We start from the raw sequence: 19,691 nt of genomic DNA on the forward strand, positions 1-19,691 counted from the left end.
ATGGGAAGTTTTAATCTTATGTTTTTATAGAATTTTTCTATTAACAAAACTTTCCACTATGCAATGATTCTTTCACACAATGATTTTTCTCCTAAAAAAATCAACTATTTTAGGAAATCTAACTTTTTCCACGACCATAGTTGAAATACTCAGATTTAACCTAAAATTGTTTTCATATCCTGGCTCTTAGTCACAGTGGCTAGAGATATGTTCTTTTATGTTTTCAGTTTGCTCTCCAAATGAAACATATCAAACAGAACTATCAACCACACTAGGCAACATAACACAACATACAAGCTCAAGGTTAGAAAGACACAGCTTCTTCAGGACTTCAATGCCTTCAGAAACAAGGAAACCTCTTACATAAACAGGCTTTAGAGGCTGCTGTGTTTAATTGGGTAATGCTTATTCCACAAGATTTCTGCTTATTTTACTTACCCTGCAGTTCTCTGAGCAGAAAAGATCAGTTGATGCTCAAACCAAACCTGAACTTATCCTAGAATCTTAATTAGAATGAAACAAAAGCAAAAGAACCCACACTAGACAGTTTGATGTTTTCCTCATACAACATGGCCTGCCCACACAGAAAGCATGTCTGTGTCAAGAAGACCGGCCGGGCGGTGGTGGCGCACGCCTTTAATCCCAGCACTCGGGAGGCAGAGCCAGGCGGATCGCTGTGAGTTCGAGGCCAGTCTGGGCTACCAAATGAGCTCCAGGAAAGGCGCAAAACTACGCAGAGAAACCCTGTCTCGAAAAACCAAAAAAAAAAAAAAAAAAAAAAAAAAGACAGGAAGACCGAGGTCATTAATTTGAATGGTCAATAATTAACTACTGATTGAGCAAGGACAAGATATTATAGCAATGGCAGAGCTAGAATGGACTTCTTTGAAAAACACACCAGGAAAAAATCCAGGATACAGTGAATGAGGTTGATCAACTCTTAACAGGAACTTATTTTTCAATCAAGAGGGGAAGGGGGATCAAACTTAGCATAAACACTATGAATGATCACATAAAAGAATGAAAGAAAGAAAAAGATGCAGGAAGGAAGGGAGAGAGGGAGGAAAAGAAATACTTCAAGTTGTAGTGAAGTGACTAAAATCAGTCCTGGCAGGGACAGGGAAACTCCACTGAACAGAAGAACAAAGAAATCATAAAATGACCTCAGGAGAAATCCATCCAGAAGAAAAGGGCATCACAGAGCTATCAAGTTTTCTTAAAAAAAAAGAGGGTGTGCTTATGCATGTAAACAAACACACACACACACACACATATATATATACACACACACACATATGTGTGTATGTTCCGTCTGAGCTCTAAAGTTGAATCTGAGAAATGAAATAAGCTATTTTCATGACAGTGACTAACCCTGCTAATACTAGCCAAGTAACAGCGAAGGGCCAGCAGGGAGAACTCGCAATGCTTCTTCTGGTGGGATCTGCCGAAGACTGTTATAAAATGCTGCTGGTCATGAGTAACAGGCTCCTTTGAGCCCGGATGGGAAGACAGACACTGGAAATTGGGGAGCAGGACTAAAATAAGCCTGTATGCAGAATAGGAAAACACGGAGACAAATCCTCTACTAGCTGCAGAATCAAGAAAGAGATGGGAATACTCAGACATTCACAACGCAGCAGTCACAAATAAGTAGCTAGTGTCATTTCTTAGAAATAATCACTTTGAGGATGTCACTGCATTCTGATGGGTTCCTCGTCCAAGGTGTCCCACCATCAGTGTTTTTATATAAGATGATAGGGCATAGCACATGTGACTTTACTAAACATAAATAATTTAAAAACTGATATTTTTTTTAAAGGTTCAAGTATGAGAAACAGAAAACTAGGCAATAATCTGCTCATGAGAGGGGAACCAAAACAGTATAGTTCTGTCTGAATTAGCAAAATGGCTCTGAACACTTGCCCAGCGTGTGCTGCTGTCCTGTGTGTCTGCATGTGTGGAGGTGGGGGCTCTCACCGATGGGACATACAGCCTCATCATGGGGGAGTCCTACTTCTTGTTTGGGCACAGAGTTAGAAAACACAGAGCCCTGTGGCAAAAGTTGTCTTGTTCAGCCTAAAACATGCCCAGCAATATGTGATAATGTCACATCATGCAGAGAGTGTGGTACCCTGGTTCACTAGATCCACTCCCCTGCTGTGATTTGTACTATCCATTAACACATCTCCAGTTTGTGGGTCCACATCTGCCACCTCAAAAGAGGTGGTCAGCCTGAGACAGGAAGCCAGGTACCAATGGCTCAGCCCTGAGCACAAAGGTGGAAGTGAATCAGAGGCTGCATCACTGGTCCTAGAGTTGGCTAGCCCTTAACCAACTCAGCCTTTTATCCCACATTGTCTAGGGGCTCCAGGAGGCCATAGATGGCTGCCACAGACTAACCCCTACTCATACAGATGTAGTAATTCTACCTTCCCCTTGCCACTTTCAACCCAGTTAAAAAAGTTCTCTCAAAAGAGTCTTCCAGAAAACAGTGCTCGAATGATCATCAGGAAGGTGGGCTCTTTTGAAATATCCCCTGGCCTCATTTTAATTTAAAAAGAAAAAAAAAAAGATATATTATAGTCTCAAGATATCTCAGAAATATAAGATCAGAGCTACTGGATCAGGAACCGATAAGGACATTCATTACTTCAAATGTGTCAAAGAACACATGGAAAGGACAGCCTCTTCCTCCCTTTCCATGTTCATTCAAAACAACTGTCAGGCTGCAGACTACTGCAGACAGTTGTTTAAATTTCTTATGTTTACTGAGTTCAAGAGGGAATTTCTGAAGAATCAAAAGATATGAAACATGCCCTAGATTTGATCGATTTTTGGACAAACACTGTTTTTTTCTTTTATGATCTTCCTCACACAGAACAACTAGAAAAATCTTAGAATTGCCATGTGTAATGTCATATCTTAATGTAAACATCAAATAAGGTACCAAAATTTTCACTGGAGGAAAAGAAACCCAAACCTTTAGTCGGCACAGTTCTTTCTGCCCTGGAGGAGGGGCCAGGCTACAAACACACATGCAGAATGAGAAAGAAGATTTTTTTCACTAAATTCACGCAGTTTTAAAATAGTTATCAAGTCTACTAAGCACCAACAATCCTAAAAATTTTTCAGCTTCATGATTTGTTTAAAAAACAAACAAAAACAAAAAAACCAAAAACAACAACAACAAAACCACACTATCAAATTAACATTAAAAACAAGCTGTAAGTGTTCCTTCTCCAAAAAACCAAAACAACAAAACTAATAAATATGCCACTGGGTTTTGGGTTGCTGATTTTTTTGTTGTTGTTTTCTTCTTTTTTCTTTTTTTTTTTCCACATTTCAAAACCCAATGGCATACAGAATACACGGGCAAAGAAGGCCTTGACCTTTACCCTACGCTGATGGAGAGAACAGCATGTCACAGATAATCTAAAACTCTGAAAGTTTTAGAATACAGCATCCTGTCACCAAAAAAAAAAAAAAAAAAAAAAAAAGCTGATAAAGTATTTAGAAGATGCTGCCCCTTTATTTAAAAAAATTTTAAATGAATTTAAGCAAAAATAACATACATTTGTACAACAACTGGCCATTTCTGGTACAGAAACCCAGCATGTGGTAATATTATTGAATAAATGTAAATGCTACTTAACATTTTTTTCTTTTTAAATACATTTTAGACAAACTTTTTTTCTTTTTCTTTTTTTTTAATAGTTGCACAATTAACCTCTTAGCTGCTAGCTTGATGCAAACATATGTAACAATACACAAATTTAAAAATATTTTTATTCTACATAAAAGCTGTCAAAGTTCTGACTCACATCAAAAATGCAAAGTAATGGAATATACTTTTAAACTTAGGCGCAGGTCTAGCAGCAAGGGGGCCGAGTGAGCGCGCGGTCAACATTTCGCAGAGACTGTGCACAGAGGAACCTGCCACCTCAACCCTACGACAAACTCGACCTCAACACTCTGAGAGTGCGTGCGGTCACTTGAAGTAGGAGTAGAAGCCGTTGCTGCCCGGGCTGCTGCCCAGGCTGAGCTCCTGGAACAGGGACAGAGGGTCGCTGCCCTTCTTGGCCTGCTCGGGTGGCGGTCTGGGCTTGGGCGGGGCCCGCAGCGCACTGGCATAGGACATGGCGGGCTTGCTCCCTGCCGGGCTCTGCTGGCTGCTGCTGGTGGCCGACTCTGCGATCTGCTTGTTGGGCAGGAGGGGTGGGAACTGGCCAAGGTGCTGCAGCACCGTGTAGTTGAAGGAACTGGACACTTCCGTGCCGTCAGGCTTCAGCTGCTCCTCAGGGGGCTTGACAGTCTTGGGTGGTGCTAGGAACAGAGAACAGCGGCAGGGTTAAAGCGAGGCGCAGGAGCACAACCTGCTCACGGCCTCCTCCTTCCCCGAGAACGCAGGGACTGTTTAGCCCAAGCACACACAACTTTGGCCACAAGATGTGAAACCACACTTTGAACCCGTCTCCTGAAGAATCATCCAGAAAGAGCACCCATCCCACTGGAGCACCCAACGCACAGAAACCAATGTCAACAGGGGCCAGAAGATGTGCTGACAGACAAACACTCACTACTCTGCTCGGGCAGTTGAGTTACTGTGAACCGGAACATGCTTGCATCAGCAGCTATGTGCTGTGCATGCTCTACTCTTCAGTCTGCTCCAGTGGCACCAGGGTCTACCGGTTACAGCCACTCTCGTTTCTTGTGACACACATTTACACTGAAATATTTTAGTTTTTTCAAACAAGATCTCAGTATGTAGCTCAGGCTGGCTTTGAACTATTCATCTTCCTCCTCGGCTTGCTCAGTGCTAGGAGTACAGGTGCACACCAACATACCTAACTCTTAATATTCTAAGTGAACATGTAATAATTGTGGGAGCCCACAAAGGTTTCCTAGTGAGATGTGAGCTTGCTTTACCCAGCAGGACTGCATAAAGGGATGAACTGACCATGTGCATGGTGACCCGGTGTTTGGAAGGGTGTGAACTTGGCTGTGCTAGGGGGAGGTCTTTTGCTCCACCCCTTGGCATTTCTATAAGTAGCCCTTTAGAAGAGATAGAAAGGGCTGGTGGGTTTTGACATAGGCCCTCCCGAGGCTACCCTGTGTTTCTAACTGTCTGTCTCCCCTCTATAATTCTAAATATTTCTCACTCTCCCTACTCAAGAGTACCCTAGGGGTAAAAGTGGGAACGGGTCTCCCACAAATAATGAGGGGAAAATGGGTGTAAACATTACATTTCCTCCACCTGACTTTCAAGGTCTTTAACACTTGGTCCCAGTCTTCCTGAGCAGTGTTACTGTCCATCAACACATAGCTTTTGTTTCCAATCTTTTAAAATTTAAATAACACTGTATTATGCACCCTTGCAATTCCACAGGGGGTTCTGAGCGATGCAATGTGGGCAGGACTGACAGGAAACAGCCCCCAAAATATTCAGGCACTGAGGAGTCGAAATCACAGCTTTCTGAAAACTCACCCATTCATCTTACCTATCAACTCTCTGGGCTGTGCTGTCCTGCTGGGTCCATTGCACGGAATGTTCTGGTAGGGGGCAGGTGAGGTGGTATTGGCCCAGGACTCAGGGGCTGGGAAGCTGAAAGCAGGCGGGCGATTGCGGTCCTGCAGTTCTTTGCCCTGAGCCAGGCTGCCTTGTGGAGTACTTGCCTCTTCCACACAAGGCTGGGCTGAGCTAGATGAAATTCTTCTTTGGTACAAGGGCCGACCAGGTCCTCTGGGCTCATACTACACAAAGAAAAGGATATGTGGTGAGTCAGGCCGCCTCCTCCCACACCCACATCACTTTCAGATCCGCAGTGATCTAACCTCACAGAGCAGGGGCAGATTCTCAAGGAAATTCTCTTCCATATTGTAGGGCTCTTTCCTCTTCACCTTCTCCCATTTAAAATGCAACAGGTACTCCAACATGGTGTCAGGAGACCTGGGTCTGAAACTCATCTCTAGACTGTTATAACACCTGGCAGCCTGTGGCTCCTGTACCCAGTTGTCTTCAGTTATCAAGTCACACTGTTATTCCAGAGAACAGTGGAGTCTGAGTCTGAGTTGGAGTCCCAAGTCAGCTGCCCCACAGTTCTGGAGCAGAGCCAGGGAGACTCATTTGGACTGTCCCAGCTCTGGTGGTTCTGTTCAGCCCAGCCGACAAGGTCCACCTCCTCTAGCACAGCACTCCTTTCTGGGCGCCTCACTGGGCGATTAACTAGGAGACTTCCTAGTTAATCAGCTGATACCAAATACTCATTACTTTCTCCACAATATTCTTTTCACAGGTTTAAAACCCCAGTAACTTATGTATCTTCTCTTCTCTAAATTTCCTAAAAGTATGCAAACCACATTCTCTTGCCTTCCCGACAAGGGCTCTTTGCCCACCATTCTAAGATGGAGGGTTAGCTAGGGCTCTCCAGTTCCTCCTGGCCTGACTGTGGTAGGTACTGGGTATCAGCCCAAAATGACAGGCAGTGCAGAACAACTTGTCTAGAGCCTGGCCAGCAGGACTAGACTTCAAGCCTTGTTTCAGACCTACAAATGCCACCTTGGGCAAATGGCCTAACCTCTTGGGAACTTTACCTACATAATGGATGACCTCTAACACCTACTTCCTCTTGGGAATGTAGTGAATAAGCTAGGAAGGTCGGGTGTTCAGGTTGGTTCCTGGTGCATGTAAAGAGCCAACTGTTTTCTCACTGTTTTACTGTAAAATAAAAGATCTACATCTGATCACAAATGACACAATGGCTTTTAGTCATCTACCCTTTCTCCCCAGTAATAGTAAAATCCACTATTCAGCTTGAGATCAATTGTGATTTAGACAAATCTTTCACCACCATTCTAAGTGTGTGTTAACTATAAAGGGATGAGCTGATCAGCACAATGATAGCTCGATGCCTTGGGGACTGCAAGAGAACACTGGTGGGCATCATCAGGCTGAGGACATGGAGGAGCTGGGGTGTAAGCATCAGTTTAAGGCCCCAACCAAAACCCACTAGGATAGAAACCAGAGAGGCCCCTACATGGGCAGGAAAAGGTGGAGGAGCGCCAAGCAAGGCCAGATCACACCTGTATCTGAGAAAGGGAGGAGCCACTGCCACCTAGCCAGCTCCCTTTCTCATATCTATTTTATTTACATCCTTGTTTCTCATTAGATCATTCACATTCACCTTTAACTTTATTTATTTATTTATTTATTTATTTATTTATCTATTTATTTATTTATTTATTTTGGGATTTTCGAGACAGGGTTTCTCTGTGTAGTTTTGGTGCCTGTCCTGGATCTCAGTCTGTAGACCAGGCTGGCCTCGAACTCACAGAGATCTGCCTGGCTCTGCCTCCCGAGAGCTGGGATTAAAGGCGTGCGCCACCACTGCCTGGCTTAATTTTATTCTTTAGAGAAAATTTTTTTCCAATGGTCAAGATCATTCTGAATTAATTTGCCTGTGGATCGAGACTACGCTGCTTTGGGTCAACTATAAACTCAAGTAGCACATTGGAAGCTCGTCTCAGTCCTCACAAAGGTGCTTAGCAGGAAAGCCAAAGTGCTCATTCTCCAGGTCCGACAACCCTTGAGTGACTGATCAGACAGTTTGTGCAGTCACTTTTGCAACAAAGACAATTAGCTCTTGAAATGAAGATGGGATGTTTTTTAATTGTCATGCTGGGAATTCTGCCTTGTTGCTGTCTGTAGGGGATCAAACTCTTGAGACTTTATGTGTAAATGCTAATGCACTAATGTAGGCCAGTCATATGGACCTCAGCCAGTTACTTCATAAGCCCTGTCTTTACCAGGCACCTACAACAGTAGTATAGACAATGCGTAGCTTCAGGAGGGAAAAGGAAAATCAGCAAGTTACATGCACAGAATAAAGGAAAAAGAATACAAGGTCTATAGGTACAGCTATGGCACACAGGAAGGAGAGCGTGTGGAAAGCCATCGTCATCAGGCTTGCTCCTCAGAGGTGAAGGAACCGACAGCAAACGAAACGTTTACTTCCTTGCTTTCACGCACTGACTGCAATCTCCAACAAGCCCTCTGCCCTGCTGCCCTTTGCCTTTCTCTTTTCTTTCAACCCCCACCCCACGCCTCTGCTCCCCCATCTTTCTTTTGGAGACAAGTCTCACCAAGCTTGTCTTGACCACCTGGGCTCAAGGGCTCCTCCCCTGGCGGGGTGTCGCAGTGGCCGTGTGCCAGCAGCTGGGATTGAGGTGTGCCCCACTGTGACTTAATCTTCCTAGCCTCTCTCTAATTAACCCTTGTCCATGCTGGTGGCTGCGGGATGTTTACAGACCCTTCAACAGCTCTAAGTTTCTTCCTATTTTGTGTGACTATGTGTGGGTTGGGAGTAAGGAGGGTGGTGGGCTGTTTTTGTTTTCAGAAGGGAAGATATCTATTGATATGATCATGTGATCTTTTTCCCAGCCTGTTAACATGGTAGGTTATACACTGATTTACTTTCAAATACTGCACCAGCCAGATAAGCGGCACGGGGTCCCGGTGTATTGTTCTCTTCATCCCTGGTTGAATTCAATTTGCTGTTCTGTTGAGGGTTGCTACATTCTCACCATAGAAATCAGCCTACAGTTTTCTTTCTGTGCTGTCTGTCTTACTTTGGACACAGGAATGGTGGCTTTATGAAATAAACTGACGAGCTTTCCCTGCCATTTGCTTGCAATGATTGTAATTGGTAAGTTTTCTTCTTTACATATTTGGAAAAAACTCTGGCCCAGGAGAGCTAGCTCTTGAAGTGTTTTAACCACACAAATTCCAGTCTTTAACAGCTATATAACCTATAACAGCTATATCCCTATGACATTTACTTCATTGCTAGTGAGTTTTGGAAAAGTTTGTGGATTTCAGGGATATGGCCCATCTCACCTGAGCTCTTAAAAACTGTTTGCAATCTTCCGATTATTGCCCTTTCAAAGACACCTAGAACATAGTTCCTTTTGTTCCTGGTATCAGTAGCCAGTGTCTTCTCTTTTTGACTCTTGTCAATCTTTTTTTGGAGGTGGAGGGGCTAATAATTATTTTAACACAGACTGAAGCATGGGGGTTGGAGGGGCACTCAGAAGAACAAATATGGCTGAAGGTGTGGGTCTCAGCTTGTTTTCCAACAGGAGGAGACAGCTCGGGGAGTGCCTGCCCCTCCTAGAGCAGGACACACTGCCTAGGGAGTCCACAGTAGGCAGTCGGCATGAGGGGCTCCTTTCCTTTATGTCCTCACAATTTTCCCTGTCTTCCTATCCTACTTCAATTCTCCCTAAGACTCCGATCCTCAATCTTATGGGCTGCAGAAGGCTACCAATCCATTTTCGATCATTTCTCTGATGTCTACGACCCTGCCTACTCAAGGACCCACCTCTCAACCTGTCTGCACTAAGGCAGACATGAGACAGCTTGAGTATGAGCACTGGAATAGCATCATTTCAAGTGAATCAACAATGCTTCTGAGGGATTCCAGACCTCAGGGTACCAGCATTTGGGAGATGAGGCACAGCTTCCCACTGTGACCTTCAGCAGCCTCAGGAGTCCCCAGACCTCAGGGCCTTCAACTCATGGATTCAAAGGAAAAAAAAAAAGAGTTTCAGCACTACCCAGTGGTATACAGGAGGTATACAGATTCAGCATGCAGAAGAAAATTAAACCCTTGCTAGTCTTGCTAAATGCTATCTACTTTCCCTTTACAAAGAGCCAAGTGCAGGTTTCCTGGCATCTTCTCTATTGTTTTCTGTAGCTGGCCGTACTGAAATCTGTCTCCATCATTCTCATTTCCTGGAGCTTATCTTGCTCTTCCTTTTGAATTTCTGAAGGTAGAAGCTTAGGCTTTCTTGTCTGACATCTTGTTTCTTTTCTACTTTAAGCATTTTCCACTCCCTCTGATGTTGCTGTGGCAGCAGCAATCCATGAATGCAGACATGCTGCACTCTTACTTTCTAACACACAATGAGCCACTGATCTGCATTATACACAGACATCTGGAAAACAGGAACCAGAAGGGGATTTCTTAAAGATTAGCGTCCAGATACAGAATGAGATATCAAAAAATGCAACTACAATGTGCTGGAAATTCAAATACATAACAATACTTGATTCAGAATGCTATTCAAAGAGAAAACAGGAAGAAAAAGACCTCAACACCATCCTTAAATCCTGCTAACGCATTTCTTTATTGCCCTAAACATGAATAAAGGACATAAATTAAGTACTTATTTGCCTTTTCTATATAGACTATATATATTTTAGTATTTAGTATTCAATGATGAAAAGCTGTTAAGGCCAGGAAAGTTGTTGAGAACTACAATCAACAGTCAGACCGATACCTGACCCTCACCTCGGCAGCCAAGTTACCATCACCAAAGCGGAGAAACTAAACACTGCCTGCCTCTTCTTTCACATGCATATGATATGCACATTCACTGAAAACAAAACCCTATTACATACATTCTGCTTTGTAATTTCTCATTGACATATTATAGAGGCTGAAGAAATGACTCAGGGGTTAAGAGCACTTAATGCTCTTGCAAAAGACTAATACCCACATGGAAGCTGGTAATCATCCATAACTCAGTTGCAAGAAATCTTTTCTGGCCTCTGTGAGCACCAGACATGCACACTTACATACACACTCAAGCAAAACACTAATACACATTAAATGAAAATAAATCTTTTTAAAAATCATAGGTATCTTTCTGTGTCATAAAAACTCCTAACATCATATTTAATAACTGATTATTTAAAATCAACCTTTTAATTTTCTCACTACTTGAAGAAACTTCCAACTATGGAATACTCTCATGTTCTACTAACAATTTAAATCCCCATAAAGTTATCATCTTATGTCTAAAATAATGTACCTACAGTTTAGTACAAAGATATCTAATAAAAAAAAACAAAAAAACCTCAGGATGGAAGGATCACCAATGTGACACACAATGCTGAGGCAAGTGTAAACTTATACCCAAAAGTTCTTTGCAAAACATTGCCTTAGTTTTATTATAAATATAAAGCAAACTAAAGCAACAAACTCTAATGGTTTTTGTTATAAAGCAAAGTAAGAAACTCTAATGGTTTTGTGGAAAAGGTACTGCCATTGCAGGATAAAGCCAAGGTCGTGGGGGTGCTGCTGGATGGAGGTGAAGTGCTTACCTGCTGTGCACAAGGCCCTGGGTGCTGCGCTCAGCCTGGGGTTTGGGGTGTGGAAGGAAAAGAATCCAGAACAATATAACAAGGAAAGAAAGAGGCCTGGCCACCCAGCATCCTCCTGACAGAAGTCTCAGAAGGAAAGACAAGGAAATGGCAGGCTGAAGATTACTCAAGGATGGGACGGCATCGCATGGCTACGAGCACAGACTGTCCAGGGGCCTTTCTGTGACCTGGGAGGCTGCATTTCCATGACCTGCAGGAAGGCAGTGCCTGCTGCCCAAAAGTGGCTGTGAGACTGCAGAAATATGCCAAGCAGGACTCCGGGTGCCCTTCTTGGTTCATACTGACCCACGTCTAGCCCACTAGGCACTCCTCAGGTTTTACCTACAAGTAGATCCTGCATTCATTTGTCCTTCATCTTTCCCAATGAATGCCACAGGCACATGCCACCATTATCAGTCACAGGGACTGCTATGGCTTTCTTCACTGTTTGTATAGTAGCATTTAAAAAGATTTACATTTTACAGAAAGTTATGCTAAGAGAATTTTAAAAGCAACTCTAGTGTCATATTAATTTCATAAAACTCTGTAAAAATAAAGGCAAAATTTTACCTGTTTCTAAAGCCATACTATATTTATATTGTTTGTTCCTATAAGAAATGTACAGTGGCTGGGCAGTGATGATGCACTCCTTTAATCCCAGCAGAGGCAGAGGCAGAGGCAGGCGGATCTCTGTGAGTTTGAGGCCAGCCTGGTCTACAGAGCGAGATCCAGGACAGCCAAGGGCTATACAGAGAAACCCTGTCTCGAAAACCAAAAAGAGAAAAAGAAGAAAAGAAAAAAGGAAGAAAAGAAAAGAAAGGAAGAGAAGAGAAGAGAGAAGAGAAGAGAAGAGAAGAGAAGAGAAGAGAAGAGAAGAGAGAAGAGAAGAAAAGAAAAGAAAAGAAAAGAAAAGAAAAGAAAAGAAAAGAAAAGAAAAGAAAAGAAAAGAAAAGAAAAGAAAAGAAAAGAACAGGACAGACATGTACAGTGAAATGGCTGTGCTCTCTGACACAGAGTAGCATCAGCTTGGGGCCACACAAAGAAAGCACCTCTCAGGAAAGGACACTTGTGAATTTGCCAACAGCGTTCCTACATCACGAGGCAGGTCATAGAGGAGACACCAAACCAAGACAATGCTGCCTCAACTTGACCTGCCTTTTGTTTGCTCCTCTTCAATGTGGACAGTCAGGCTGTCAGAACGCCTCTTACAAGGAGACAAGTTTGAGTAGGATACAGTTCAGAGAGGTTTACCCTTCAACTCAGAACAATGTACTTTTTCTCTGAAGGATCAAAAGGACCATAATTTAGATTCTAGATTTTCAAAAAAGAGTATCAGAGAACTTTTACTCAGTTCTTAGACAGTACTGAAAAATTAATTGCTTATTGTTAATGTCTGAGATTTGAGTTATCTGAATATTCACAGATTTAGCAGCTAGAATGAATGGATTTCCAGAACTGAAGAACTGCTCCTCCCATCCCCACAAAAGGGAAATTTTAGATGGCTACAAATGTGATTCTCTGTCAGACGACCACTTGCTTCCCCAGCATCTGGTTCTGAGAACTGCGGTCATGCCTTGTTTCCTACATGCTCCTGCCGACATGAGTCGCAGCTTCATCGATAACTCTGTTAACAGGAGCCCACCGGCATCTTTGTGCCTCAGTTGCCTTTAAAAGTAGGTTGCCAGGAGCTGGTGAGATGGCTCAGGGGTCAAGGTGCTTGCTGCCAAGCCTTACAACCCGAGTTTGATACCAGAAGCCACAGAGGATGACTCCAGCAGGTTGTCCTCTGGCCTAAACTCTCTCTCTCCCTCTTTCTCTCTACTCCCCCACTACCAAAAAAATAAAATACATGTGATAATTTTTTTTTTTAAAGAAAATAGGCCTCTTGGCACAAGCCTGTAATCCCAGTTACTCAAGAGGCTAAGGCAGGAGGATGGAAAGTTCAAGTCCTACCTGGCTATAGACAGCAAGTCCAAGGCCAGCCTGTATAACTTAGTAAGGCCCTCTCTTAGAGTGAAGCAAGCAGGGCTGTGGATACAGCCAGAGCGGCAGTGTGTGGTCTAGTATGCACGAGGATCGAGGTTCAATTCCCAGTAACTCAATAATGACGATAATAAAGGAGTTAAAATAAATGATCTTTGGGGACAGAGATGGCTCAGTGGTTAAGAGCACTTGTTGTTCTTACAGAGGACCAGGGTTCAGTGCCCAGCATCCACACAGTGGCTCAAAAGCATCTACAACTCCAGTTCCAGGGAACCAACACCCTTTTCTGGCTTTCTTAGGCACCAGGCATAAACACAGTGCACATACATACACACAGGCAACCACTCAAAAGCATGAAACAAAAATAAATAAATGTTTATAAAAATACTCCATGTTGAACTATGACATCATTATATCACTAATTGATATAATGCACATATGATCATTATTTTTAATTTTTACTGCTAATATTTCTAAATATAAAAATGTAATGCTAACATTTCAAAAACAATTTAATATATGAACTCTAAGTAAAAAAGGATTACTGAATTTGTGTATAAATTACTATTAAGATAATTGTCAATTTAAGTAAAATTTCTAATTTGCTTGCTACTCTAAGACATATCTGTAATGTTATGGTTAGCAAATCCTTTCATATGGATGTGTATAAATAAATGACTGGGGGAAAGGTTAGCATATTAATTAAAGTTCTATGTTTATAATTGTGCTACCAAAGCTAATCACCAAGGGAAAACTAAGTGCTCTAGTGGGAATTCCAAGTCACATTAACTACAGTGCCAGGAGCTTTAATTAAAGTTCAAGATCTCATCTCAATGATTAGCTTTGACGATTAGGCATGAATGGAGGTATCAATCTGTTGATCACTATTACTTATATTAGGAGGTTTACTACACACCATCCTTTCCTGAGCCAAGAAGACAGCAGTATTTCCAGTTAGTTACACAGCAGAATCACAAGCTATCAAATATCTACACCTACAGTGAGAAGAGGCAAAACTGAACCAAGCCTTTATCAATATGAGAGCCCTCCATTTGGCTCGATGGCTAGAGAATGTAGGGAAAGTAATGCCAAACTACAGGTGCTAGGGAGAAGAATGGGGAAAAAGTGAATTGTTCAAAAGCTAGGACACAACAAGAATGTGCAGAGGCATCGCAGAGGCACAGGTCATCTCTAATGCTCACTGGCTGACAGCTGACAAGAACGAGCAGCCCCAGGAGCACTGTCACAGTCAATGCCTCCACTCCCCCAAGCAGAGACTGAGCCCTGGGTCTTAGGCATGCTAAGCAAGTACTCACCACCAGACACACCCCCAGCCGGGACCCAATTCTCTAATGAGGCTTTTAGGATAACATCATCACTGCAGACAAAAATGTGCAATTTCAGAAACCAATTCTGATTGGTACAGTGACAATTTGAAAAGACTTTTTCATTTTCTCCATTTATTTCTTCAATCAGACTATTTCCTAGTGAAGCACAGTTGAGATGCAAAGTGTTCTGTGCCAGTCTCCGGACCACGCACTCGGGGGAAAATGCAAGGCTTTAACTTGACAAATCTACAGCCACTTAAGGAGAAGGAAGATTTATCTTTCCAGATGAAATGCCTGAAAGGTATAATGCAAGAAGCTTGCATTCACAAGAGTGAACAGAGCATACAACAACACACTATCCTGTGGGGACCAGAAATGAAGACACTAAAGAATTTTTAAAGAGAAACACAAAATCACAGGGGAATGAGCAGAGATAGATAGATAGATAGATAGATAGATAGATAGATAGATAGATAGATAGATAGATAGAGATTGATTTCCTAAGGGAGAAACTGAAAGAATTTCCAGGGATAAAATTCCTTCCAATTTAAGCTCTAAGTTTAACATAATTCCAAGAGAAATCTAAAGAGGGTTTTACAGGTATAGGAGGAAGAGGAAGGGTTGACAAAGATATCCTAAAATCCCACTAGTAGGAGACCCACAAAATGGCCTCCTCCTCTTGTGTGCACTTGCTTACGAAACATGAAGAGACAAGACAGCAAATGGCCTTCACACGACCCCTGAAGGTTGCGTGTTAGCTTACAACACCGAGCCTCATTTAAGTTAAGAGCGTCACAGGACTGAACAGAGAAGCTGAAGGAGGAAACAAACACAAAGACCAGAAAGTGATTTCAGCACAGGAGATGCTGAAGAATGCCTTCCTCCTCAAAGGGGAGGTCATACCATGTAAAATGAGTATTTTCACACAAATAAAAATCAGCCTTCAGAGAAATTTTTAACTTACGTGTATGTGTGTAAGCCTACCATGTGCATGCAGGAGCCCACAGAGGCCAAAAGAGAGTGTCTGATCCCTTGGGGCTCGAGTTACAGGCAGTTGTGAGCCACAGTGGGGGTGCTGGGAACCGAACCCTGATTCTCTGCAAAAATAGTTAAGTGTTCTTAATCACTGAGCCATCTCTCCAGCCTTGAAAAACTCTTCATCGAGCCTACCAGAAATAGAGCCCTCAGAGGCCCCAGAGCTAAGAATGGACTTCTGTTGATTGCGTTTTCTCGCCAGCTGACAAAGGAGCAGAATACAATGCTATATGAAGAGTCTGTCGTTTAGCAGGGAAGCTACTTCTAGCTAGTGACGACACCACAAGCCAGGGAAGGGACAAAGATAACTAGGAAGTATCTGAGGGAAATTAAACCATGACCCCAAAACTTGCACTAGTATTTGCAGTCAAACTGGAAGAATTTATTAATCTATTGCCAGCTAAGAACATTAATCTATTGCCTGCCCCAGGACAAGGCAGCATCTTGTGTGTCCCAGCCTCATCCACACAGCCAAAGGCCACCTACAGCTTCCATTGAATTTGGAGTAAAGAAGGAAAACCAGTGAGGTTCAGCCTTAGTTAGAAAGTGAGAATTACTCTCAGAACTGAAAAGAGCTGTAAGACCAGAGTGCCATTCAGAGTGCCTTGAGCTTGGGGAGAGGCAGACTGGACAGGGCAGTTCAGGGCACAATGATGGGGGGCACGGTTGTATTAAGTTTCCATGACAGTTAATCAATCCCCCTAGGTTAACCCACCACACACTCTTATCTACGGCCACCAGGAAAGGATAAATAAAATGCTATAGTAGTTATTTTTATGTAGTGAAGTTGGGTGATTTTTCGGCTTCTATATGTTTTATATTGGCCATGCATTTCATTTTTCCAAAGAAAATAAAAATTACAACTGAGTATTTGCAGTCCATGCCTGTCACCCCAGCACCAGGGAGGGTGAGACAGAAGGGTGACCACAGTTTAAGGGCAGCTTGATCTACACGGCAGAATCTTGTCTCAAAAGATAAGTATAAAACCAAAAACCGAGTCCAACAAAATATGAAGAAACAAAATCTCCATTTAAGGTAACTGTTCGACTAACATGCAAGTGTTTTCATCTTGTCCGATGCATCTGCCAAGTTTCTGGCAAGAAAAGAATCCACAGTAAGGAAGAAAGTAACTTTCTTTGTATTGTTAAAGTTAAAGAAATTATTTCAAAAGGTTGGAAATAAGCAGTGAGAACATATGTCATTTACTGTGTGAGATGATTCATGCAAGATCATTCTGAACACACAGAACTTACCCTAATACGTTGAAAATGTCAAAATCTACAATGTGGTAAAAATAATATTTTCCTTGTTAAAGAATTTCTTCAATTGCTGCAAGTTAGTCATCACTCACGAACCTAGTGTCAGAAGCAAGATGACCAAGTATTTTTGCAAAGCAGAAGAGCTCACTGACAAATGAAGGTAGGTATTTATAATACTCACAGCGACACAAAAATAGCAAACACTGAAAGCAACAGGGTACAAAGAAGTTCAATTCCAGAGTCACAGGCTACTTTGAAAGCTCAGTGATTCAAGTCGATTATTCAGTAGGAAGCGGTGCTTAGCAAAGCATAAACAGTGCGACCTTGTGAGAACAGCGACACAGCCCCACCAAACAGCTGTAGGAGCACCCTCAACAGGAGAGGTGAGGTGTCACACCTGGTATCGGGAAAGGGCACAGTGCTGGGTGCCAAAGCCTACTTTTCCACAGAGATGACAGCCAACACTGCCAAAGGCATCCACAACTCCTTGGCCTAGGAAACTAAAAACTAGCAGCTTCTATGAGAACATTCAGTCAAGAAAACCCAGAGCATTTCATAAAAATAACAAATTCTGTGGTAAAGGTGGTGCTTGCCTTTAATCCTAGCACTTGGGAGGCAGAGGCGGATGAATCTCTGTGAGTTCAAAGCTAAGCTGGTCTACAGAGTGAGTTCCAGGACAGGCTCCAAAAGCTACACAGAGGAACCCTGTCTTGAAAAACCAAGAAAAAAAAATCCTATCTGGTACGATCTCCTTTCATCAAATGGGTAAATAGCAACAGTTTGTTCACAGCCAACTGATCCCTAGACAGAAGAACACTGAAAGGCATTTACCTCTTCTAGGCTGGGGAGCGAAGAAGAAGACACTGTGCGAGCTGACAGTGGGTGAAATGGCTCTTGACCAACAGCATGTTGATGGTTCTGGATGTGTACAAAAGGGTTCTGCGGTGGCCTGGGAGGCAATGGAGGTAGGCCATAGGGAAAACCCGGCCCTATTAAGTGATTCTGTTGCAAGTTAGCAAAATTCCACGCTCCTTCAGGAGCCAGATATTTCAGGGAAGGTGGGGCAAGGTGTTCAGAGGGCAACGAAAAGGGGGAGCCGAAGAGCTGAGGTGGGAGGCGCTGTGGGAATGCTGGGTTGTTGGCTGCTTCAATGTCTCTGCTGTTGTCATTAAAGTTAGCAAAGTGGCTGCTGAGGTCTGTGGTGGAAGGGGGAGACGGGACTGCTGGTGGGCTTCTGGTCTGAACTTGTCTGTATTGCAAAAGTCTTGACTGAGGTGGTGGCATTTCAGCCTGTTCTCTAGTGTCACCTTGATCACGATGAGACAGCTCTCTGAGTAAGTCCTGAAACCTACACAAAAACAAGAAAATATGAGGGAAAACCAAGGAGAGGCCCCCACTGCATTAAGAAGAGCGGAGTCAATCACATGTGTGATTTCTGCAAACCAAATCACAATACCTAATTAGGATTGCCATTAATTAACCCAAAACTAAGTATTGACATCCAACAGATTCTGAACTAGAGATGCTCAATAAAGATGTTAATTACCTAACTGGTTTTTACCTTTGCATAAAAGGGTCCATCCTTGCCTCAACATGAAAACTGGAAGTGATAAAAGGCCACCACGGAGATAGCTCAGCAGGTATAGATGCTGGCCACCAAATCTGACAATCCAAGTTAAATCCCTGGCAGACATGATAGAAGAACCAACTCCCCACAGGCTGTCCTCTGACCCCCACATTCACACATACACACAAACACCAGTACACACACATACACACCCATACACACACATATATACCCATACATGCAGAAATAAAAATAAGAGGCTAGAGAGATGGCTCACCAGTTAAGAATACTTGTGCTCTTACAGAGGACCCTGGTTCAAGTCTCAGCACCCATGTGGTGGCTCATAACCACCTCTACCTCCAGTTCTAGAGGACCCAATGCCCTCTTCTGTTTCCTCAGGCATCAGGTGTGCACATGGTACACATACCATACATGCAGGCAAAATACTCATACACATGAAATAAAAAAAAATCAATTAAAGAAAAAGGTTGTATACTTTAAAAATAGAAATAAATGCTAGAAGAAGAAGAGGGGGAGGAAGGAGGAGGAGAAGAAAAGGAAAGAAGGAACGAACGAACTTTAAGGGCCACAGTGACAGTGGGTGTTTTCCAGAGAGGAGGAAGCAGTTTATAGCAGTCACATGATGCTGACCCCAAAACACTCAGAGTCAGGAGTGAATCCTCAGAAAGCCTATAGACAACTATCCTACTAGATAAAGAAATTAATGATAAACTTACAATTTTTAAGTTTTCCTTCTGTCCTCATTCTTTTATTTACTAATAAACAAACAACAACAAGTACACAGTCCAGTAATACTTTGTTTCTGTGGATAACAGACCATAAAGCAAGGAGCAGATCTGTACAAGAATGATGTCTAAATTCTCCATATTTTAGAGTCAACTGAGAGGACTTTGTAGCATCCACCAGCAAGGCCAACACTGGACTTATCTGAGACTGTGTTCCAACTGAGAGCTAACGGGCTAGGGCGAGGCAGACAACTCAGCTCGTGCCCAGGCCGGTCTTGGGCTGCTTGAGTACCTTGAGAACGGTGTCTCTGCTTCATCCTCAACTCTGCCAGCGAGTTTCCACTCTGCCCTCACTGCTGGCTGGTGGAGGCCAAGGGGTGGCTGGGGAAGATGCGGGAGGTGAGGATGGTGATGGTGTGGATGCGGGATGCTGCCTTGGCTGAGATAGGCATGCTGCTCCCTCCACTGCTGCAGCCGAGCCTGCTGCTGCCTCAGTGTCTCCAGAGCCACACTTCCGTGCACTCGATCTGCAGAAGGAGGGGTGGAAAGTTGTTTTCGTCCATTTGGGGC

General features: G+C 43.1%; 1 protein-coding gene across 3 annotated transcripts in view; it reads right to left on the reverse strand.

The window, feature by feature from the left end:
- Positions 1-784: 784 nt before the first annotated feature.
- Helz (helicase with zinc finger) overlaps positions 785-19,691 on the reverse strand; it is a 157,781-nt gene continuing 138,874 nt past the window's right edge. For 2 of the 3 annotated variants that reach the window (XM_037200965.1, XM_028865233.2), the window contains 4 exons: positions 19,414-19,648; positions 17,640-18,156; positions 5,499-5,751; positions 3,989-4,323 (listed from right to left, as the gene is read on the reverse strand). In XM_037200965.1, coding sequence (XP_037056860.1) covers positions 3,989-4,323; positions 5,499-5,751; positions 17,640-18,156; positions 19,414-19,648 — 1,340 coding nt within the window. Of the gene's footprint in view, positions 4,324-5,498; positions 5,752-17,639; positions 18,157-19,413; positions 19,649-19,691 lie in introns of all 3 variants that reach the window. The other variant, XM_028865232.2, reaches the window with a different exon arrangement.

This window comes from Peromyscus leucopus, chromosome 8b (genome assembly GCF_004664715.2).
Source record: "Peromyscus leucopus breed LL Stock chromosome 8b, UCI_PerLeu_2.1, whole genome shotgun sequence".
NCBI classification, from domain to species: Eukaryota; Metazoa; Chordata; class Mammalia; order Rodentia; family Cricetidae; genus Peromyscus; species Peromyscus leucopus.